General features: G+C 34.3%; 1 protein-coding gene across 4 annotated transcripts in view; it reads right to left on the reverse strand.

Moving 5' to 3' along the window:
• LOC149815139 (AFG1-like ATPase family protein) overlaps positions 1-25,274 on the reverse strand; it is a 167,761-nt gene that overhangs the window by 127,199 nt on the left and 15,288 nt on the right. For all 4 annotated transcript variants that reach the window (XR_016427822.1, XR_016427823.1, XM_089988374.1 and 1 more), the window contains exons 4-5: positions 24,712-24,854; positions 24,374-24,453 (exon numbers count right to left, since the gene is read on the reverse strand). Coding sequence is in view for 2 of the 4 variants with exons in the window: in XM_089988374.1 (XP_089844500.1) it covers positions 24,374-24,453; positions 24,712-24,854 (223 nt within the window). In the remaining 2 variants the exon portion in view is untranslated. The remainder of the gene's footprint in view (positions 1-24,373; positions 24,454-24,711; positions 24,855-25,274) is intronic.

Here is a 25,274-nt window from a genome sequence, read left to right on the forward strand (position 1 = left end):
TAAATTTTGGCAATTTTGCAAAAATTTAATCCAACCCTTCATCTACGCAAGAGAGGTTCTGTTAAAATTTTTATAAATATTTTTAAGTATTCAGAATTACTATATCAGGTTGTAACGACCCCAACTCATACCCGTTAAAAAGTGGATTTTAAAAAAAAAATATTTGCGAAAACATTTCCAGAGACCCAAGGCCTTTACCGTCATAACCAATCCACAACCACAAGGGATCTTACATTACCATCAACGAAAATAAATCAACTTCATTAATAAAATCATAGAGTCCAAGAACAATGTGCAAATGAAAATAAATAGACCAAAAATGTGGAGTCACTCTATCCCTAAGTAAAACTGTTGAGCAGTCATGTAGCCCTCATAGCTTCTCGTTGTAAGATTAAGTATCACCACCAAATAAGACTACAAATAGTCTTAAAAAGATTACACAAAAACAACCACAAAAGTTCAACTCCAATACCCGAAAAAGGCTATGCAATAAGGAAGAAAAATTATATTAAATAGTTGGGAAAACCCCACACTTGAATAATACATTGTAAGGCGAACTTGCCCCATATTTATACATGAAATAAGAGCTAAGGGGAGGGAGTCGTTGGGCTCCCAACGGCTCTAAATAGAGCAGTTGGGAGTTTAACGTCTCTCTACTTTTTTGACTTAAGTCAAAAGTTGACTTAGTTAAAAAGGTTTACAAGTGTCAAAAATGAAAAATAAAAAGTAGAAAAAGTTATCCTAACTAAAATAAAAGAAAGACTAATTCCTAGTTAGTCTCGGAGATTAACACTCATAGTCGCAGATCCTCTCACTGGGCTTCAGAGGCTATGAAAACATAAAAATAAAAGTATCATAATTATAGATCTTGTGTACAAGTCCTTCTAATGAATCAAATAAGTAATAAGAACCTAAATAAGATTCATGCAACATTTCAGAGAGATACAATTACAACAAAAATCATTATTCAAGTAATCACTCATGCAATAGAAAACAATTATAAAACAATAGAGAACAACTATTAAGCAGTAGGAAACATTTATCATACATTAGGGAGCAATTATCATGCAACTATTAATATAACACAAATAAGGGAACAAGAAAATATGCATGATCCAATACGTAACAAGAATATGCATGATATCAATGCACATGCATAACTAACTTATTATCTTTTATCAAAGTTTTATTTTATATGCATATCTTTATTAAATGCACACAAATCTAGTTCTTTTTATTATCATAACCCGCGGATACTCAAAACGAGTACAACAATTTCTGAGGTCAAGTTAGGTTCTCAGTTGTAGCTTAGCACATAATTTGTCTTTTATTACTGAGTTTCACACTTAGCCCTCGATCAATATCTAGGTTCCACACTTAGCCCTTGACCAATATCAGGAATCAACACCATCCATCGGAACATTAAAAATCAACATTTAATGACGGGACATTAGGGAAATCAACATCCACTAATGTCACTTTCTTGGTATACCAATAACAACAGTTGTGTCTAAACACCACTCCCAGGTAAAGTGATAGAATCTCCCTAAAACCGTGGCAAAGAGATAAAGCACCTAATTGACTTCAGGGGCACAAATGCACACGAAGTTTCAGTATCATCACGATTCCCCAAAATCGCAGTCCAGGATTCCCACACTAAAGAAGGGACATCCAGAAAAAACGTAAATTGCATTGTTCTCTTCTTTTTATCTTTTTTTATTATTAAAAGAATAATTTATTTCAATCCTTTACTTTGCAAATCAACATGAAAAACACCACAACATGCATTTCGCAAATCAACATGTGAAACTCATCACGGGACCACAGCTCGTGGCACATGAAACAGTATAATTAATTCAAGGATCATTACGTTGATTTTTGCGATGCATAAGAAAACTAAACATGGAGCAACAACTGCTCAAGGACCACACGGCCTATGATGATTCACTTTTGACCACCGATGCATCTAAATGCAAAAACCATTATGAGCATGACACTTATGCATTTATTTAACATGCTTTTAAATGCACATTCCTACGTACTAAACATGAATGAACATGAATAACAAATTGCACATGCATGTATTCACATGATTGTACCAAAAATACATGTTTCTTTACATGAATCATCTCATGCTCAATATGTAAACATCATGCAAATATGCATATGTAGAACAATATAAATTTCAGGATTTGCATGTGCCCACTACATGCATATGTAAGTAACATTGCCTTAAAAATATTATTACCATGCATCATCAATAATTCTTTTTAGCATCTTCGGCGCGTCGGGGTACAATTCCCATATCCACCGAGTCTAACCTATGCTGCCCGCATGTAGGACAACATTGGTAGGCGCTGAAACAAACTTAATTAATTCTATGAAAGCATGTCTAACAGTCCAAAAATAACCATGCACATTCTGTATAAGTGCAGTCATGAAAATCTGCATTCAACGCATGTATAATTTCATTTTTCTGCATGCATAAAACCCAAACTTTTAACATGTACAAATCTGGAATTAACATGGGCATTTTACATGTGAAAAAATCTGCCATAACTAGTGTATTTGTCATGCTAAATCTGATTCCACTCAAATCATTCAACACTTGTGATTTTAGTCTAAATCATGGCAATCAATATGCAATGTTCTTGAGCAAGTTAATCTGAAAGTAAATGTAAATCCATACATGTGATCAAAACTGGGCATAGACGTAAATCTGCAAATATCACATACTTACATATATCTATATATTACTTTTTTATAGCAATCTGGCCAACTAGACCCAGCTGACCCAGTCAGCTGGGGCTCAGGCCCTGTCGGGTCTGATCCACTGCCTAGCCAATCCAGAGAGTTGGCTGGGCCCAGTAAAATATTTATTTTTAAATATATTATTGTTCTTTCTTTTCTTTTTTTTTGCAGACACCTGGGTCTGTGCACTACAGAACCACACCTAGCCGACTGGGTCGGCTGGGGGCCAAACCGAGCCACCTGCCCAGCCGAACCAGGGGCTCGACAGGGCCGACTGACAGCAAAATAAAATAATTATTTTATTTATTCTTTTTGTTGTATATATATGATTTTTTTTTCTTTTATCAGGGACCCAATCCCAGCCTGAACAGTCGGCTGGTACTGGACAACTGTCCGTCCTGTCCAGGACAGCTATCGCGTCAAGTCTGATTTTTTTTCCTTATATATATATATATATATATATATATATTGTGATGGTTCAGATTTCGATTCCAAGAATCACGGTCCCTTGCTAACCTGTCTGGATCCGTCCACTAGTCCAGTGGACAAATCTGTCCAGAACGGACAGAACAAACAAGGGTGCGGATCTGTCCAGATCTGCCCATCATCACGATGATCAGATTTGTCCAGATCTGTCTGCTCAATTCATGGGACAAATCTATCCAAATATATAACTATATACATATGTTCTACAAATGCATATACATATATATAAATATACATAAATATATGCATGTAACTAGCGTAGGAATTAAAGATACCTATTCTAAGCATGCATACATCAATTTCCATGGATCAAAGCATGTAAATCTGAAATAAATCCATGGTTTTTCCAAAAAATATTGCCTAAAGCTTATTTAGGCTCTTTTTCTTATCCAGATAAAAAGAAAACACCCGTACCCTATGTCACACGGACTCGGCTAGGGAGGTGCCGCACCCGAGTCGACACGCCCCGACACGGGTGCGGACACGGGTGCGGCCTCGGACACGGCCTGGACTCGGTCAACGCCGAGTCGGACTCGGTCAACGAGTCCAGGCCGAGTCCGTCTTAATTTTGGACTCGGTCAACGTTGACCGAGTCCAAAAATGTCCATTTTTAGTACAAAAAAAATAAAAAAAAAAAGATCTTTTTATATATTTTTTAAATATATATATATATATATAGCATGAGTCTTAAACATTAGGCCCAGAAAAAAAATTATTCTTAAATATTATCATTTAATTCTCTCTCTCAATCTTAAAAGCTAATAAATTCTCATCCACGAGTACCAACACTTTTCATCCACCAAGTTCTCTCTCTTATAAAAGCTAATAAATTCTCATCCACGAGTAGCAACACTTTCTCATCCACCGAGATCTCTCTCTCTCTCTCTCTTTTTCAAATCTAGCTTTGAAAAATTAAAAGCTTTTAATGCTTTTAATTAATGTTATGAATTTTAGCAAAAGATATTTAATGCATTTACCAGAACATGCTTTTAGTTAATGCTTTTAATTAATACCTTGATGATGTTTTATTCCCATGGTAGCTAAGACTCGGCTGAGTCAATGATAAACTCAGCCTAGCTTGGTTCTAACACAGTTATACTACTATTTTAACTCAGTTAGTTCAGGATCTGAGACAACTTGGAAGAGTCACGAGCCGAGTCCAAAATTTATATAGACATATGCACACACTGGATATATATATATATATATTTTTTTTTAAAATATATATATATATATAGCCGAGTCCCCGTGTCCAAAATTTTTAAAATTGCGCCGCACCCGTGTCGCACCCGCACCCGCACCCGCACCCATGTGACATAGCCCGTACCTTGTTTGGAGTTTGAAAAATGACCGGAAGAATCAACGGATGATTAGAAAGTAAGAGGATTTCCTCTTCTTCCTTCTTCTTTTCCTTCTTCCTTTTTCTCTTTTTCTCTCTTTCTCTTTCTTTCTTCTCTTTCTTTTTTTTTTTTTGAGCTTATATAGATGGGATAGGGGGTGATGCCTCCCGTTCTTTCCCAGCATCTTCTAATAGTGACTGGAGATTGGACTTCCCATGTGGGAGTCCATCTCCAACCTTACTTTCCAAATTCCATAAAACTCTAACTTTTTCAAACCTTTCCTTTTTCCAATTTTTTTGTTACTCCTCTTTATTTATTCTTGTCTTTTGGCAAGTGTGGACTCCTCTAGAGTCCCACCATTAGCAACTTTTGAAATTCGGAATTAATTATAATTTAATAATTAATTATTTATTTATTAATTATTTATTACTAATTAAATACACAAAAGCTTCCAGAGGGTACCTTATCCCTCTAAGAATCTTTTTAACTTTAAATAACTTCAATTTAAACCTATCTATTGAATTTAAAGTTATATTTTCATTGGGTATGAATTTTGGATATGGATCCAGATCCAATATCCAAATCCATATTTAAAATCCATTTGGATCCTAAGCTGGATCAATTCATAATTAAAATGGATCCTGAACAGAATCCAGATCCAAATTAATTGGGATTATATGCACTGGATCCAATACGATCCAAATCTAGACCTGGCCCGTCGAAGCGATCCTTTCTTGAAAAAATATGATTTTCGGGTCAACCCTAGCCCGAATTCAGAAAAGTAAAATACTGTTGAACTCAGATTTTTGAAGCGCATCTAACGGTATATAATTCGAATTTTGCCTCAGAAATTTGCCCGAATTTATCCCGAATTTCGCTTGAATTTAAAGGTCAAAAATGAAACTTTTTATTACCTTTTTTGTTGGCTCATTTAGACCTTGTCGATGAGACCTAAGTCAGGCCGAGACTCCAATATCATATCCCTAATATCGAAGGTTTATCGATTTTTCCTCAACACTTAGACAAATTTTCAGAAGTTCTAAATTCGAGCAAGTATAAAAATGCATGATATTACAGCAGTAGTTCTGGCAAAAAATTTCTAAGAATTTTTGAAAAATAAAGTTATTATAGTAGAGGTTCTAGCAAAATTTTTCTAAGAATTTTTGAAGAGTAGAGCTATTACAGCAGAAGCTCTGCCAAAATTCTTCTACAGTTTTTTGAAAAATAGAATTAGTATAGCAGTACTTCTAGCCAAATTTCTTTAAATAATTTTTAAAATTTTGAATTATTTTAATCAAAACCTTGGCAAAGTTTCTAGACATTTCATAAATTTTGAATTTTATTTAATAGAAATTATGTCAAAAATCTTATAAGTATTTTAGAAAAAAACGATTTTTATAAAGGGGATTCTGTCAAAAAATTTCAAACCCCTTTTTAAATACCTGAGTCAAATTTTTTGAAAAAACTCTATAAAAATATTTGTGACGCAAAGTCATGTCAGAATTTTCACAACTCGAATTTAAGTCTGAACCTTTTTTCGAATATTTGAGTTATTACAGAGGAAACTCTGTGAAATTTTCTATAAAAATTTTTAAGATTATTTTTAAATAATTTTTAGATTTTTAATAATTCCTTAAAAAGGACTTCCTTTAGTTTTACAGGGTTGATACTGCTCGAAATTCGGTAGAAAAATATAATCTAATATAATAATATTTTTACCAGAATAAATCAAGGTACCAGTGATCTATTATGTTCTACTCAAAAATTTTCAGAAATCAAGGTAAGTTATTATACCAAAAACTTGTGCTTTAAAATGTTAAATATATTTTGGATACCTGCATTAGAATTGTAAATGCAAATTATGTAAGTCTTTGCATACCCTAATCCATGTTCACATACTTTGAACTATGTTTATATACATTAAATCCTGTTTGCATGCATTAATTCAGGTTAGTATGCTTTGAATGCCTGTTATAAAGATTTTGTTTCAATAATGAGATTAGGGTTTTGTAATATCGCGTATTTTCACAGGGAGCGAGAGGGAAAACTCACCTGAGGTGGGTTGACTGGAGGTCGCCGGCGATGGGTGGCCGAAAAAAGAGAAGGGAGGAGCGGGGGTAGAGCAAGAGAGATTATCGGGGAGAGAGAAGAGTGCGGGGGGGGGGGGGGGGGGGAGGGATCCTCTTTTGCGTAAAAGGAACCCCCCATCCTGGCATGCTTATTTATAAGCACCCGAGGGGGGGACTGATTTTTTTTTACGACCAGGTTTTACATTAGTGGCCTGTGTGTACCCACAGGATTAATAAATATAGAAACAAAAACTCTAATAATGAATAACTACTTTCAAAACAGTGGATAATATCATTATTTGCTTTAAATACATGAATTGTTATTTGTTTTAAATGAATGAGTAGTTACTTGCTTGATACTGAATACATTTGTGCTTATTTTATTTATGATCAAAATTTGAATTGCATAATTAGAGTTAAATCATGATTCCTGAATATAATTTGATATTTTAAAGTTACCTGTAACTGGTATTTACTTACCAAGCTATCATAAGTCTGACCCTATTTTATTGAGAATACAGGTTCAGGTATGGAGTAGATTACAAAACAGTAGATGTTGGACAGGAGAGGCATTGGAGAATCCAGATTTCCAAGATCCCGAGATTAATTGAGGATTTGTTTTAGATTTTAATCATAAATGTTTTAATTGTTTGTACCTTGTGTAAAGGACTGTGTAAATTATGCTTGTTTAAATTTAATTATGTTTTTCCTTACATTGTGGTTTATAAAGTGTAACCTGCCTGAGGTTTTAAACCGAAAGCTAAAAATCGTTTCCGATGTTTATTTTAAAAGAAAAAGAAAGTTTTTAATTTTTATACATTTTTAAAGGTTTTTAAATCTCGAGGTTACAATTGGTATCAGAGCGGAGTTTTGAAAATCTGATTTGAGATCTATCGTGCTTCCAACATCACACTGTAAGTATTTATTCTTTATACTTTCATTTTGTAGAATTATTAAACTATTTCTTTCCTTATAGATGACTCTAGAAAAGATGGCTAGGACTATTGAAGAATTAAATACAACTATCTTAGCACAACATGGAATGATAGAGAATATGGGGATGCAGACCCAATGGCTCATAGCAAACCAAAAACTAGAAGAATGTTTATTTTGTGGGGAAATCGGACATATGGTCCGAGAATGTCAAATAAGGCAAGGAAGTATCAAGAGACAACTAGTGGCACAAAATTGTAATGAAGTGCCAAATGAGTGGGGTGATATCTATAAGAGCAAGTACGAAAGTACGCACATACACAAGAAGCCACTAATGGGCAAGATTGCAACAAACCACAAAAAGTGGTAAAACACACAAAATAAGGTGAAAAAATATATTTCACTCACATAAGGCTTCACAAGAAGCTTGAAGAATACATAGGGCCAAGCCCCTTATTTATACACACCAAGGGACCCAAGGAGGGGCTCCCATAGAGTCGTTGGATATTTTAACACCCCCCTCACACTGAGAGTTTGCTACGGAAAAAGTAGAAACGAGGCGATGGCAAAGCTTTGGTGAAGAACTCCGTCAACTGATACTCGGTAGGAACATATGGCAGTTGAATGGTGCCTCGTAAGAACTCATCACGAACATAATGACAGTCCATCTCGATGTGCTTTGTTCGTTCATGAAAGGTGTGATTGCTGGAAATGTAGATAAAACTCTTGTTGTCGCAGCACAACTTCGAAGGAGTTGAGAATAAGACGCCCATATCTTTAAGCAAACTTTTTAACTATACAATGTCAATGGTGGTAGTGGTAATGGTCATCGCACGATACTCTGCTTTTGTAGAAGAGAGAGAAACTTTTTGTTGCTTCTTACACCTTCATGAAATAAGTGACTCTCCAAGAAACACACAATAACATGAAATAAGTCATCGGGGTTACCCCCCAATCAGAGTCAGTATAGACAAGTAAAGTAAGAGATGAAGAAGAGGGTAAGAATAATTATTTAGTTATGGTGTTTTTAAATATCTGATAATCCTCATGACTACGGTCATATAAATGGTAGAAGGAGAAGTCTGAAATTGGCTTGCACTATGAACCGCATGAGAAATATCGAGCCTGGTGATAGATAAATATGTTAGTGACTCAATCAATTGACGATAAGGCGTGGGATCTGCTAAAGGAGTGTCATCACTGGCTCTCACCTTGGCGTTGATCACTTCTGGAGTCTCCACCTTCTTGTCATCTGTCAGCCCAGATCGGGCAATGATGTCGGAGGCAAGCTTCATCTGAGAGAGAACATACCCCTTAGGGGAGTATGCAACTTCAATTCCTAAAAAATACCTTAGAAAACCAATGTCAGACATATCAAAATTATCTTTGAGAATATTTTTAATAAGGTCAATACCCTTTTTATCATTACCTGTAATAATCAGGTCATCAACATACAACAAACAACAACAACTACGCCTTCCTCCCAAAACAATTGGGGTCGGCGATATGAACCAAAAAAAAAATCATTCTGGGTCTTTCACATGAATCCTTCTCCTCCAATCATTTCTATCCAATGCCATGTCCTCGGTGAGCTTCAAAGCATTCATATCCTTTCCTATCACCTCCATCCATGTCTTCCTAGGCCTACCCCGACCTCTTTTAACTAATATATTTTCCCATTTCTCCATCCTTCTAACTGAAGCATCATTAGGCCTTCGCCGAATATGTCCAAACCACCGTAAACGATTCTCTCTCATCTTATTTTCAATGGGTGCAACGCCTACCTTCTTACGTATCTCCTCGTTCTGAATCTTATCTTTTATTGTATTTCCACACATCCATCTCGGCATACGCATCTCAGCTACACTCATTTTTTGAATATGATATCTCTTGGCAGCCCAACATTCCGTACCATATAGTAAAGTGGGCCTAATAGTCGTCCTATAAAACTTTCCCTTCAACCGCAATGGCATTCTACGATTGCACAATACTCCAGTTGCACTTTTCCATTTCATCCACCCAACCTTTATCCTATGATTTACATCTCCATCAATTTCTCCATACTTTTGAATGATAGATCCCAAATATTTGAAACAATCATCCACCGGTATTTCTTGCTCACCAAGCTTCACTACACTCCCATCACTACTTCGTTGCTTACTAAACCGACATTCCATATATTCTGTCTTACTCTTACTCGGCTTAAAACCTCTTGCTTCTAATGTCTGTCTCCATAATTCTAACTTAGCATTAACCCCGACTCTAGACTCATCAATCAAAACAATATCATCAGCAAACAACATACACCATGGCACATTTTCTTGAATTGATCTCGTAAGCTCATCCATCACTATAGCAAATAGGAAATGGCTTAAAGCAGATCCTTGATGTAACCCAATTGTTATAGGAAAATTGGTTGTCACCCCTCCACAAGTGCGGACATTGGTTACTACTCCTTCATACATATCTTTAATTATACTAATGTACTTAGAGAGAAACACCTTTCTTCATCATTGTCCACCAGAGAACATCCCTATGTACTTTATCGTATGCCTTCTCCAAATGAATAAAAACCATATGCAAATCTTTGTTCCTCTCTCTATTTCTCTCAATAAGTTGTCTAAGAAGATGTATAGCTTCCATAGTTGATCTTCCAGGCATAAAACCAAATTGATTCTCCGATATCATGACAACCTTTCTCAACCTAGACTCAATCACCCTCTCTCAAAGTTTCATAGTATGACTCATGAGTTTTATATCATGATAGTTTGTGCAATCTTGTATATCACCCTTATTCTTATATAGAGGCACCAAAGTACTCTTCCTTCACTCATTAGGCATCTTATTTGTCCGCCAAATCTTGTTAAAAAGATTTGTCAACCATTCTAAACCTTTCTCTCTCAAGCATTTCCAAGCCTCGATAGGTATACCATCTGGGCCAACTGCCCTTCTTGATTTTATTTTCTTCAAAGCCTCTACAATTTCTTTCTTTTGAATCTTGCGCATGAAGTCACGATTCATCTCATGAAAAGGAATGGAGAAGTCTCCAAGATCTTGAGCATGACTTTCATTAAATAGCTTATCAAAATAATCTTTTCATCTCTCCTTAATCTCCTCATCTTTGACTAAAACCCTTTGCATTTCATCTTTGATACATCTAACCATACCGAGATCCCTCGATTTCCTATCTCTCATGTGATAATCATGTCATCAACATATAGCAACAAAATTGTTATGTATTTAATAGAAGTTTTAACAAACAAAGCAGTATCTGTATAACATGAGGAAAAACCATTATCAAGAACTACTTTGCTAAAAAGATCATACCAAGCTTTTGGTGCTTGTTTAAGACCATAGAGAGCTTTATTTAACTTTAGAATATTTTCTTCAATTTCAAGACCTAGCGAAGGATCCATAAGAACTTCTTCACATAGAGTTCCATTTAAAAACACATTTTTAACATCAAATTGATATATCGGCCATTGCTTAATGGAAGCTAAGGCAATTAATGTTTGCACACTAGTCATTCTAGCTATTGGAGCAAAGGTTTCTTCATAATCAATCTTATATTCTTGGGTGTAGCCTTTTGCAACCAAACGAGCTTTGTATCTTTCTAGGGATCCATCACATTTGGTTTTAACTTTATATACCCATCTACACCCAATTACCTTTTTTCCTAATGGTTGACGAATAATGCTCCAAGTTTGGGCTTTGTTAAGAGCCTCTAATTAAATTTTCATGGCTTTAATCTAATATGGATGATCTTTAGCTTCTTTAAACGAAGTAAGCTCATAATATGAATGTACCAACATGAGATAAGTCCTATAATTAGGTGAAAAAGATTCAGAAGACACAAATTTTTGTGGTGGCCTACTATTACGAGAAGATCTCCTAGGTTGATTGTCATCAATAGGTTCTTTTAAAGAGAAGACTTGAGAATATCTTTCAAGGGCAGGTTGATGTTCATTTCCTAACTGTCGAGCATATACATTTATATCATTAAGGTTCTCATTTTGAGAAACATTACCATGTTGTGGTATATCATTATGATGTGAAATGCCATCACAAGTATTATCGCAAATAATTGCATTTGGGGACTCAATTCTAGGAGCTAAGTCAAATAAGAAGGAATAATCAATGTCTTCTCTAGATGTGTGGATATCAAAACCATTTTGTTCTTCATGAAAGTTTATATTTCTTGACACATAGAGTTTATTGTTTCGAATATCATAGCATCTATAGCCTTTTTTATTTTCACCACAGCCAATGAACACATTCAAGAGCTTTGGGTGATAATTTATCTTGTCCTTGAACAAGCACAAAGCATTTACATCCAAAGATCCTTAGTCTATTGAAATCTGGAGTAATTTTAAATAATTTTTCAAAAGGTGATACATTTTTTAAAGAAGAAGAGGGCATGCGATTGATAAGATATGTTGTGGTAAGTAGAGCTTCGGCCCAAAAGTTTTTAGGAACATTTTTAGAGACAAGAAGTGTTCTTGTAGTTTCAATTAAATGTCTATGTTTCCTTTCCACAAGACCATTTTGTTGTGGAGTTTTAGGACAAGATCGTTGGTGCAAAATTCCATTTATTTTAAAATAATTTTGAAAATCTTTAGACATGTACTCACCTCCAGAATCGGATCTAAATATAGCTATATTGTTTTGAAATTGGTTTTGAATAAGAACATGAAATTCTTTAAAGTTAGTGAAGACATCGGATTTGTTTTTAATAATGTATACCCATGTATATCTAGTAAAGTCATCAATAAAACTAACATAGTAGGAATATCCTTCTTTGGACATAACGGGTGTCGGCCCCCATACATCAGAATGCATAAGTTCAAAAGGTCTTTTTGACATAAAATTACCATGCAAATATGGAAGCGAATGAATTTTTCCAAGAATACAATCATTGCATGTAAATGTACTTGTATTACAATTTTTTTCCAAAAAAGGAAAGAGATACAACTTGGAAATACTAGGATGTCCAAGCCTCTTATGCCAAGTCTCAATATCTTTGGATTGAACATGATTAAAAAATGATTTGAATGGCAAAGACAAAAAATCCATATAATAAAGATCCCCTCTTTTATGGCCTTGCCCAATCCGCTTCCCGGACAGAAGATCCTACACATAGCAATGGGTAGGTGAAAAAGTGATATCACATGCAAAATCAGTAATTTGAGAAACAGAAAAAAGATTTAAATTAAGTTTTGGAATAATTCAGATTTTGGAAACAAAAAAATCTTTGTTTTGGTCATAAGTTTTCTCAAGGTTTTCAATGCATTCAACATCCAAGGATGTTCCATCGGCGGTGGAAACATATGATTTGAATTTATTGAGACTTGGTTTTGACAAAAGTGATGCATTTAGAGTCATATGAAAGAAGGCACCCGAGTCAAAAATCCAAGAGGTCATACCTGGAAAAGAGGAGATAGCGGCACCGGAAGTGGAGGGTGAGGAGGAGGATGCAGAGGAATTCATCTTTATAAATTGTTCAAGAGTTTCAGTAAGATGAGCAATGGACTCCTTTATGTCTTCATTCTTCTTTAAATCTTCATTAGGAGTTGGAGGAATTTCACCAACGGAAGCCACCTTCTTCTTGAATTTGGGGCAATCCGGACGAATATGGACTGGTTCATTACAATTATGACAAATAATTTTTCTTCCTCCACCACCATCATTCTTTCAAAAATGGAGTGGTTTATATGATCTTACATTGTTGGCGGGTCTAGACACGACATGAACTTTGTCAACATCTCTTTTCAAGGCCAAACGAGTTTCTTCTTGACATAAGTCGGCCAAAATGTTACTTAGAGGAGTAAAAGCCCTATGAAGAAGGGATCCTCTAAGTTGCTCAAATTCGGGACGAAGACCATGAATAAATTGAAAAAACCTCTTTTTTTTCCATTTGCTCTTGCCTTATGCCAATAGCATTATCTTCCCATTGAGGTTCGAGAAGAACAAGTTTATCTCATAAAGAAGATAGGGCACTATAATAGTCCTTAATACTCATATCACCTTGCTTGGTAGCTCTTACTGTTTCTTGTAGAAAGAAATGCCTAGCAAGGTCTCTTTTAGTGTACATGCTTTTCATAAAGAACCAAGTTTCATTAGCCTTCTTGAACTTTGCAAGATTTGCACAAATCTTTAATTCGACATTATTCATGAACCATGCTAGAATTTTAGTATGCTCACTTTCCCAATCTTCCATTTTTTAAGAGAAGTCAAGAATAGTCTTCTCTTTTTTTTTCTTTGTTTAAAGCTTTTTCCTCATTTCCTTCAAACTTAGTTAACTTCAATTGTGGTTCCGGAATGGTTCCACACACATAACCCCAAAGTTTTTTACCTTTGAGGTTATTTTCCATAGCGGCCGCCCACATTCGGTAATTGGTCCCATCCAATTTGAATGAGAGATCGATTTTTGCATCCTTGTTGGCCATTTAGAGAAAAAGAGTTTGAAAGCAAGAAAGAGGAGTGATATTACTTGTCAAAAGAGGATCCGATGAAGCTTTCTCAACCAAGGCTCTGATACCATGTAATGAAGTGCCAAATGAGTGGGGTGATATCTCCAAGAGCAAGCACGAAAGCACGCACATACACAAGAAGCCACTAATGGGCAAGATTGCAACAAACCACAAAAAGTGGTAAAACACACAAAATAAGGTGAAAAAATATAATTTACTCACATAAAGCTTCACAAGAAGCTTGAAGAATACATGGGGCCAAGCCCCTTATTTATACACACCCAGGGACCCAAGGAGGGGCTCCCATAGAGTCGTTGGAGCGGTCCAACGACTCTATGTGGACCCCTCTCAACCAATAAAGAAAGAAAAGAAAAAAGGAAAAAGAGAAAAAGGAGCATATCTTTTAGGATATGTGTGTACAATGTGAAAAGACTAATTTGCCCTTATTGGGTATTTACAAAAGAAATATATATTTACATATGTAGATAGACACATAGACATATATATGTAATATATATATATATATATATATATATGTATAACATATTTTAACAAAAACATCCCAAATCAACAATCATACGAAAGAAATCATCTTTCTAAAATTACTCTAATAATCATTTTAGCATATTCATCTAACCCAAATACAATTGTAATCTATGTTCAGGGACTCCTATTGGAAAAGTTTGTCCTTAAGAGCATGACAATCCAAAGACTTTTCACCGACCAAGGAGGACTGGAAATAAGAAAGAATACCTACGTCAATTCCTCAAACTTCCATAGGAGCTCTTTTTGTTAGTCACTTATGGATACATAAATTTTGTATATATAGACCTTACTGTATATTTGTGTATATGAATAAATGTTATTTTTATCATAATTCTAGTATGATTACTTTTATTTATTTAATGATTGATTAAAAGATGTCTCATCAAATACAAAAGAAGCGATCAAACGAGAAGAATGATCAACAAAAGTTTGTTATGAAAACTCTTAATAATTTAGTAACCACCATAAGAGACGAGACCCAGAACAGGCAAGTTTCAGCCATACCTTCGAAAGCTTGCCATAATCATAATGAAGTCTCATACGAGAAATTTCTTCAACTGAATCCACCCACATTCTCAGAGAAGATGGATTCAGAAGCTGCGGAAGTTTGGATCAGAGAAATAGAAAAGATTTTTCGTATTTTGGCAGTGCCCGAGAATCATAAAGTTGATTTTGGAGCATACTGATTGAAAGAGGATGCTGAAAGATGGTGGGCATCCACCTTAGAAATTAAATTTAATAATGAACTTATTGCTTGGGAGCAGTTTGTTGAAGTCTTCTGCCTATTTCCCCAAGCATGAAAGAAGTCGAAAGATGAAAGAATTCCTTAAATTACAACATGGAGGACTCCCCTTACCGGAATATATTACTAAATTTAGAAGCTTTAAAAAATACTGCCCACACGTCTATGATACTGAAGACGAGAGAGCAATGAAATTTATCAGAGGATTGAAGCCAACTTTACGAACCAAGATTCTTATAAGTAGGCTAGAAACTTTGGATAAGGCGGTGGAAGTAGCTACATTACTATAAGAGGATTGGGAGGAAATAAAAAAATATCAGTCGAACAAAGTACCACATTCCAGAGGCCATAAGAGTTGGCCAAACAACAAGTTTAAAAAAGAGAGGCTTGACCTATAGGCCAAGAAGCAGAAGATACCAAAAGAAGCCTTGCCCCAACAATCAAATACAAGATGTCAACGATGTAACCATTTTCACAATGGTCAGTCATGCCCTTGCAACACTGGAGGATGTTTAAATTGTGGTAAAATGGGACAATATGCTAAGTATTGTCGCAAAAAGATGGCAGATTGGTAGAGGCAGAATGCTGAAAGATATCAACAATAGAAATAGCGGCTTGAGGGGGATTGTAGACTATACTAAATTTTTGAACTCAATGTAAATTACTTTGATCATTAACATGAGCTTGTCAAATTTGAACTGTATATGTATGATCTGTGTTGATGTTACCCCAACAAAACCAATAGATGATAACAAGTGGGTACAAGATACATGTTTATTTTTTTTATTTGGAAGTATATTGATTAGATTTTATGATATCAGTGATTAATGACAAGGAATTTAGAGGATACCTAGTTAGTCTTAGGTTAAAGATTGTGATATCTTTGTCTGATAAATGAAGAACTGAATTGAGATATGTGTGAATAAGATGAAATCATACAACAAAGTATTAACAATACATAATGGATTATTAACATTGATGAACATGATCGACTCGCATATGATCTATAGTACCGGTCAGGTATTTTTGAGTTAACTCTTGTGTTGACTATCGTCGTGTGTATCATATTTTGCCCCAAACCCAAGTACTGGTATGATACTTGGTTGCCCATACTTATAAGTACGTGGACGTGATGTGATTGTGACGCATACCTAAGGGGTATTGGAGTTTTGGCCGTAAGAGCTAGTACCGAGAGGGTACAATGTATGATATTGTATGCCATGTATTTTGTGACGGTGGTTGTGTCTTGGCCAAAATAATGGTACGATACGTGAAACATTAACTTGCGGTACCTTGACCATGAAATAATGCATGTTGTAAACCTGTGTCAATTGATTTACATCATCGGATACAATGAACCCTTATAAATTTATTTTCTCTTAAATTGGGATGAATTTTTACTCACCTTTATGATCTAAATTCAAATTGAGACAATCTTGGAGTTAGCAGAATCAAAGTGGCGCAGTGGAAGAGTGATTATTGTTTTGAAAATTTTGGCGCCATGGTGAGAATTTGAGGTCTCCTCTGATAATAAGAATTTCAAATTTATATTTTCTCAAAGGGAATTAAGATTGAGACAAAAAATATAGTGAAATTTTTAAAGGATTATGATACAAAAAATACAGAAAAGAATACCCCTATCTTTTAGATTGAGTATATAACTAAATTTCGAGGACGAAATTTTCTTTAAGGGGGATAGAATGTAATACCTGAAAATTTCAATGTTTAACAAATTCTAAAAAATCAAGTCTTAATGAATTCTGAACCAGTTTGGATATGAGTTAGAGTATAAAAACCTTGATTTCTGAGTAATTGTTGAATCCAAACAAAGATCTAAACTTATATTTGAAACCTTTATGGATTCGAACAGAGAATTTCCCAAAAATCGGAATTCAAGGACATTTTCATAATTAATTAAATTGTCAAGGGCAAAATGGTAATTCACCAATCCAATGGCATCCTTCGATAAAATCCCCAACTATATAGGGGTAAAAAGGTATTTTTTTCTTCTGGTGGATATTTTTAGAAAATTAATAAATTTGTTAGGGGAAAAACGGTAATTTTCCACCCCCAATGGCAAGTCTAGCAGTTTTCTAAACTATCCAAGGGTAAAAGAGTAACTTCTTAATTCCCTATGGCATCTTTGAAAGATGGATTTTGATCAAGGGAAAACCTGGTATAAAAAGTAGAAATTAAAATATAATATAATATTGAAATTTTATATTATTTTAATCAGAAATCCATGGTTTTGGGAAAACCACTGGCCCAAAACCATGGGCAGCTATGTTTTTCTAAAACCATGGGTGCTAGGTGTCATCCCACAGAGAGGAGGTGACACCAAGCTCACCTCTCTTTCTGACAAGTGTCAGAAAAAGGGGTGAGTCAGCATATTTTTTCAGAAAACTGACATTTGTCAGCTTATGGGGCCCACAGGGGGGCGACACCCCTTCTCTCCCCTATAAATACCCCCTCTCTCTCCCTAGTTCTAGCTCAAGCCCTTCTCTCTATGATCTCTCTCTCTTGTTTCTCGCTCTAACCCCAAGCCTTCTCTCAATAGAATTTTAACTCAGCCCTCCGACAAAACCAAAATTTTTTTTGACAAACCCCTTTTAGTCTCTTCCCTCTTTCTATGAGTGATCTTCGTTCTTTCGTAGGAGCTCTGACGGACGAGGATCAGCCTCTAAAGCGCTGCTAGCAGGAGTTCTGTTCAAAGTAGCAGAAATTTTGAAGTAGGATCGCGGAAGAGCTGCCCGAAGTCTCTAAATGAGTTTAGTACTCACATATGTCCTTTAGAACCAAATCTGGGCTTGTAGGACCTCCTATTCTTCTTCTAAACCCCTAGGACGTTTCTCTGAATTTAAATTTTGATAATATTGTCAAAATTTAATCCAGCCCAACCTCTACGTAAGGGAGGTTCTGTTAAATTTTTTATAAATATTTGTAAGTATTCAGAACTACTATAGTAGTAGTTCTGGCAAATTTTTTAAAGAATTTTTGAAAAATAAAGTTATTATAATAGAGGTTCTAGAAAAATATTTCTAAGAATTTTTAAAGAGTAGAGCTATTACAACAGAAGCTCTGCCAAAATTCTTTTACAAATTTTTGAAAAATAGAATTAGTATAGCAGTAGTTCTGGCCAAATTTCTTTAAATAATTTTTAAACCTTTGAATTATTTTAATCAGAACCTTGGCAAACTTTTTAGACATTTCAAAATTTTCAAATTTTATTTAATAGAAATTATGTCAAAAATCTCATAAGTATTTCAAAAAAATCAATTTTTATAAAGGGGATTCTGTCAAAAAAATTTAAAACCCTTTCTAAATACCTGAGTCAATTTTTTTGAAAAACCTCTATAAAAATATTTGTGACGCAAAGTCATGTCAGAATTTTCACAACTCAAATTTAAGTCTAAACCCTTTTTTCGAATATTTGAGTTATTATAGAGGAAACTCTGTAAAAATTTCTATAAAAAAATTTATGATTATTTTTATATAATTTTTAGATTTTTAATATTTTCTTAAAAAGGACTTCTTTTAGTTGTACATGACAGATACTGCTTGAAATTCAGTAGAAAAATATAATCTCATATAATAAAAAATTTACCAAAATAAATCAAAGTACCAGTGATCTATTCCGTTCTACCCCAAATTTCCAGAAATCAAGGTAAGTTATTATACCAAAAACTTGTACTTTAAAATGTTAAATATATTCTAGATACTTGCATCAGAATTGTAAATGTAAATTATGTCAGTCTTTGCATACCCTAATCTATGTTCACATGCTTTGAACTATGTTTATATACATTAAATCCTGTTTGTATACATTAATTCAGGCTAGTATGCTTTGAATGCCTGGTATAAAGATTTTGTTTCAATAATGAGATTAGGGTTTAATGAACCCTACAGGCCTTAAATTAAAATGACTGAAGTTGTTGTTTATGAAATGAATTATTTTGGCTAGGCTATGGCCAAGGTTCAAGTAACATTTATTGCCATAGAACGTGTTAATGAATCATGATTACACATAAACTTAAAGTGATTTTCTGCCTTCATAGGCAAAATGCTTGGATATACAAAGTAACATTGAATGAGTTGAAAACCTAATGGAAAAATATAACATAATACAGTTCAGGCTTACCTTAGAGAGAGTAGGTGGTACAAGCCTCGAGTGACATGTGAATTTGTTTTTGGGAGCAATAGATTCTCATGGGTCTCCCGTCACTCGCAGGTTTTTAGAGACCGAGGTAAGTGACTGCCCCAACTTCTGCAGAAGCTTCAGAATACATCCGTAGCAAAGTGTTCAGTGGCCAGTTGTCCTTGGGATCCGTACACTAGTCATCTGAGGTAATAAAAATACGAATTGGCATAATAAACCCGCAGATGGTCTCGGTTGTACAACGATTAGTGACCTGTGCGTACTTACAAGATTAATAAATATCGAAACAAAAACTCTAATAATGAATAACTATTTCCAAAACAATGGATACTGTCATTATTTGCTTTAAATAGATGAATTGTTATTTGTTTTAAATGCATGAGTGGTTACTTGCTTGATACCGAATACATTTGTGCTTATTTTTATGATCAAAATTTGAATTGCATAATTAGAATTAAATCACGATTCCTGAATATGATTTGATATTTTAAAGTTACCTGCAATTGGTATTTACTTACGAGGCTGTCATAAGTCTGACCCCGTTTTATGGGGAATAAAGGTTCAGGTATGGAGTGGATTACAAAGCAGTGGATGTTGAACAGGAGCGGTATCGAAGAATCCAGATTTCCAAGATTTCGCGATTAATTTAGGATTTGTTTTAGATTTTAATCCTAAATGTTTTAATTGTCTCGACCTTGTGTAAAGGACTGCGTAAATTATCCTTGTTTAAATTTAATTATGTCTTTTCTTACATTGTGGTTTGTGAAGTGTAACCCGCCCGAGGTTTTAAACCGAAAGCTAAAAATTGTTTCTGTTGTTTATTTTAAAAGAAAAAGAAAGTTTTTAATTTTTACACATTTTTAAAGGTTTTTAAATCTTGGGGTGTTACACCGTATAAAGCTAAACACGATCAAATCCTGCAAACAAATGTTTTCTAGGAATATAAATGTAAAAATTCTAGAATACAATAAGGAACCGCAGATTTCCTAAAAGTTGGTTTAATGGACCTTCCTCATGTTGTCTCAATGGCTTTGCTAGACATATACAGTGTCCATGGTGCACAATAGTCATTATGCTATAGGGTTCATTTCTGATAACCAACAAGCAAGAATCCAGGTCCCATATTCTAAAACTTGTGAACCTCATATTGATTAAGATGTAGATGTAATATCTCGCAATTTTTCTTCTATTTTTAGAGTTAATAAATATAATTTTTTAAAAAAAAAATTATATTTTCGATGTCTGAATTAATATAATATATATATATATATATTGTAATATATAGTGGTTGACATTAAAGTGGATCCCGATATGGATTTTGGACCCGTTGCTAAGACCCATGATCCATTTATGAAGAGAAAAATTAAAAATTTTAAAACTAAATTATATTAGTGATAAAATAATAACAAGATAATATATGTATATATATAATACATACATATATATAAGAGTTGGGTTTAGGAGAGACTTTTATTTCCATAAGGAAATGGAAGACTATTTCTAAAACGAAAAGGGACGTCCTTCCATAAGGAGTCCCAGTTTTTGTTTTTAAATAGGCGTGAGCCTCTCTCTCTATCACGACTTTGAGAGAGAGGGGGCTGAAGAGAGAAGGTTGTATAGAGGAGACAGAACCAAGAGAGAAAGAGTGAGAGCAACGAGTGGGAGGGAATAAGCTGCAGTCCGGCGTGCTCTTCTCCCTTCTTCAACGTCTCCTATATTTTTTTTTCGTGAATCTGTAGCAAGGTACGGGACTTTTCCTCTTGGGATTCGATAGGAAGGGATTTAGTTTAGGTTGAATCAAGCATAGGTTAAAGAGAGATCAAATGTTTTCATGCAAAGATTTTTTTATTTTCTAAATCTTGATCTCTTGGTTGTGTCAAATATCGATCTGGATTAGACTTTTGATGGGCTCAAACGGTCAAATCTATGGTCATTTTAATATTAAATAGGTTGTTGCATGTCTTGATCTATCAAACTTTGATTTCTTGACTGTCTTGATCATCTATCTTGATTGGGTTTGATGAATCTAAAAAGATTTAATTGCTATTGTTGTGATTAAATCTGTTTAGAATTTAAATTGGGTATACATATATGTGTTGGCCTGCGTGTTTCTTGGACTGAGTTCCCGTTGGATTTATAGAATATAATCTATGTCTTCTTCCTTGAATAAAGTTCACGCAGAGTGAAGCCTGGTCTGTTGGATCGATGCTTTTGTTCATAAAACAGATTTTGTTAATCAATACATATTTTGTGGTTAAAATTGTGTTTTTCATTAATCTGAATTCATGATATGTATTTTACTTTGAAAATCCTGTATCTGATGTTCCATCAGGGACAAATATACCTATTGCTTGGATTATGTTGATTCAGAATTTTTGTACTAATTTTTGTTGTCATGTTTTTACCCTCTTATTCGATCATGATCGGATCGTAGTGTTCAATCTGGAAATTTTTCTGTGTTTGTGAATCAGTTTGCTTAACCAAATCAGTTTGACATTGATCTGATCATAGACAGAATGCTTTTCCTGTGCTTAGATTAGCATATACACCTTGAGTTATCACATGTTTTGAACCTTTTCCAATTTCAGTCTATCATGTGGTCAGAAAACTAAGTTTAGCATGTGTTGTTCTGAGAAATAAGTAGAGATGCATAGGTTGACCATGTACAAATTTAGTTTTTCCTGAAATCTGTCTTCTTTACTTGGATTCAGATTAAACCCTATATGACTAAACATTACACATACTGTACCATGCTTTGAGGTCATGGGGGCTGACACTGAACCATGCTGGTCAACATATCATATCTTGGTTATATATATATATATATATATATATATATATATATATATATATATATATATCGGCGTACACTGTTAAAATCATTAAATCTGGTTTGTTAAAGGTATTAAAAATCTGGTTTGGAAATTGAATTGGAATCTGAATTTTTCTTAAGTTGCCTAAAAACTCTAATTTCCATTAAAAAAGGGTTTAATGCTGATCTGTTTTGAATATTTAGTCAAATTTGAAATCTATAGAGGCTAAATTTGGTCGGTTAGAATAAAATTTGATTTTTTTTTGCTATTATGATAAATCTAAATTGTGTCTTACAATATGCAGTGGTTCATGTGTTGTGTTCTGATTACGTGTTGATGTGATATCGTGAACACAAATTTGAATATTTATGTATAATTGTTGTTCACTGAAAATTTTGCAATGCTATTAAATTATAAAGTGGTTATGTATGAACCACAGATAGGCCAGGTGCATATATTGATCATAAAATAGCAAGCTCTAAATGCATTGTAAAATTGTTTTATACTGCTTTTGAAGTAATTACACTGTTAAAATTAATAGGGCAAAGACCCGAATTTGTTAATACATACTGATTTACATAATTGTTCTTATGTAAAGAACCCTCAAATGAATTCAAAATGGTAAAAGAGACCAAACATTGTAATAAATTTTCTTCCTTTGTGACCCTCTGAAAGGGTGAGAACCTGAGATGGTGATCGTGGGGGACTGTGAGGATGTTAAACGTCGTGTGCACTGTCTTCCTCAAGAACCCGATGTGTGGTTCATGTTCTTGGCCACGGTTGTAAGGAACTCCCTCAACTTTGCCTAGGAGTGGTGTTGTTAGACTCAGCTGCAATTATTGATAGGCGTCAATGAATGTTGATTTTCTTGCCATCCCGACATTAGGTGTTGATTCCTAATATTTCAATTAATGGTATTGATTTCTGATGTTGATCGAAGAATATATGTAGGATCCATTTAGTAAAATACAAATTGTATGATTAAGATACAAACTGAGAACTGCCTTAGATGTCAAAAATTTGGCCCATTTTGAGCATCTGCGGGTTTTATACAAGTGAAAACTTAATTGGGTGCATTAGGTAGGGACATGCATTAAAAAGCAATAATGATAATTAAAGTTAAAAAAATCATTAATGCATCCCTAAATGTTAAATTTAGCATGAGATGATTGATTCTTTTTAATTGAACTGCTTATATTGCAAGCATGTTCTGAATAATGTGATGTTTGTTGAGCCCTCTTAAACTTATGTTTGGTATGATTTATGATAATTTTCTTATAATTGGATTTCGAGAAGGTCTCGTATGAGAACTTTGGCTCTTACCCTATTTTTAAAAACTTTTTCATGTACTGAGGCTCAGTGATGAAGGGACCGGCTTGCTGCATGGAGTGAGAGTTATGATAAGGTGGCCCAGATTGTGACCAAGTTGGGAGTTTTTGTTTTAGAAGAACATAGTGAACCCTAAATGAGGATTATTTTATTAAATTCAATTCAATATAAATTCATGGTTTGATTTATCCTGTGTGTGAAATGATTGTTGGATTGTGTATATTAAATTTGTAACGTGCCTCGAGTCCCTCAGATATATTTTCGCAATGTTTTAAAATTATTTATTCGTTTAAAAAAAATATGCACAATTTTTTATGGTCAGTTTGAGGTCGTTACAGTAGATGCAAGCGAAAACAAATTCAGGCAAGCGAAAACAAATTCAGGCAATTCGACTTTGATTAAGGTGAACCCCCTCAACATAACTCAAAACAACTTTGCTGATAGCTAATAGTATCATTCAGAAATGACAATTTTCCAAAAAAAAAGACATTTATAACCAAACATAAGGTCCTATAAGCTAAAGCTAACCGGTCCTCGAAGGAAGCAGCCCCAAAATAGGCTCTGGGTGGAGAAAGGTAGATCAACCTCCATACTTAGTTCACAACTCTTAGTGATATAAGATCCTCATATTTTAAAAAAGGAAGCATGAAGACATAAAAAACATTTGTATATAGAAATAACCTAAATGTGCACGTAAAAGAAAAGCTTTTATATACAAAATAGAAGAGCAACAATTACCTCATGGAAGTGAAATCTTCTCCGATGTTCAATAATGCCTTTGGTGGCATTGTAGAACATGTCCATTAGCATTGTCTTTCCTATACCATTCAGAAGATGTTATTGTAAGTCCAAGAAAAGAAAAAAAAGAACAGAAGATCAGGAAATTTTGAAAAAAAAAATCATTGAATTTATATCTTCACAAGGCTTCTCGATAGATAGTTTTAGTAGACAATAAATGCAGTGGAGCATATGGAAAACGTTTAACAGAAAAAACATACATAATAAAATAAATGAGAAGGAGAGACATCTTCATATAAAAACTACTTGCTAAATTTCAATTTTCTACAGTGAATTACCAATTCCAACATTTCCATATATGTATATGCCCTTTGGAGCTGGTGGTGCAATCGGACGACGCCCAACTAGTGAATTCAATTTTTTTTCTCTGTTAAGGTAAGAGACCATTTTCCCTGCTCCTGGTTCCACATCTTCTTTTCTCCTGTATCAAAAGGTAAAACAAATGCTTAGAAAGGTATTGCTTTGCTAAGTAGCTGCACATTGTGTTTATTAACCCAGACGATTTGTTATTGATATTGATAGGTAAAGCCAGTGTCAAGCATATGAAAGTTAATAAGATTAGTTCTGTATTGCAATGAGAAAACATGTGGCTTTCCATTTGTGTTTTTTTATTTGAACACTTGAAAACAAAACAAGCCTCAAGGTGGAACAGAATCTTTTTGCTTAGAGTGATGGGACAAAAAAGAAAAAGAGAGAGAGAGGATGTGAAAAGGAGAGGAGCATACAAAATGAAAAAAATCACATCAGTTTTGAGGTCATGTAACTTAGTTTTGAAGACCTTTGAAAAAAAATCATGTCACACTATACACTAGGGAAATTTCTGTAAAGATATATGTATTGT

This window comes from Nuphar pumila, chromosome 15 (assembly GCF_984573655.1).
Source record: "Nuphar pumila chromosome 15, dmNupPumi1.hap1.1, whole genome shotgun sequence".
NCBI lineage: Eukaryota > Viridiplantae > Streptophyta > Magnoliopsida > Nymphaeales > Nymphaeaceae > Nuphar > Nuphar pumila.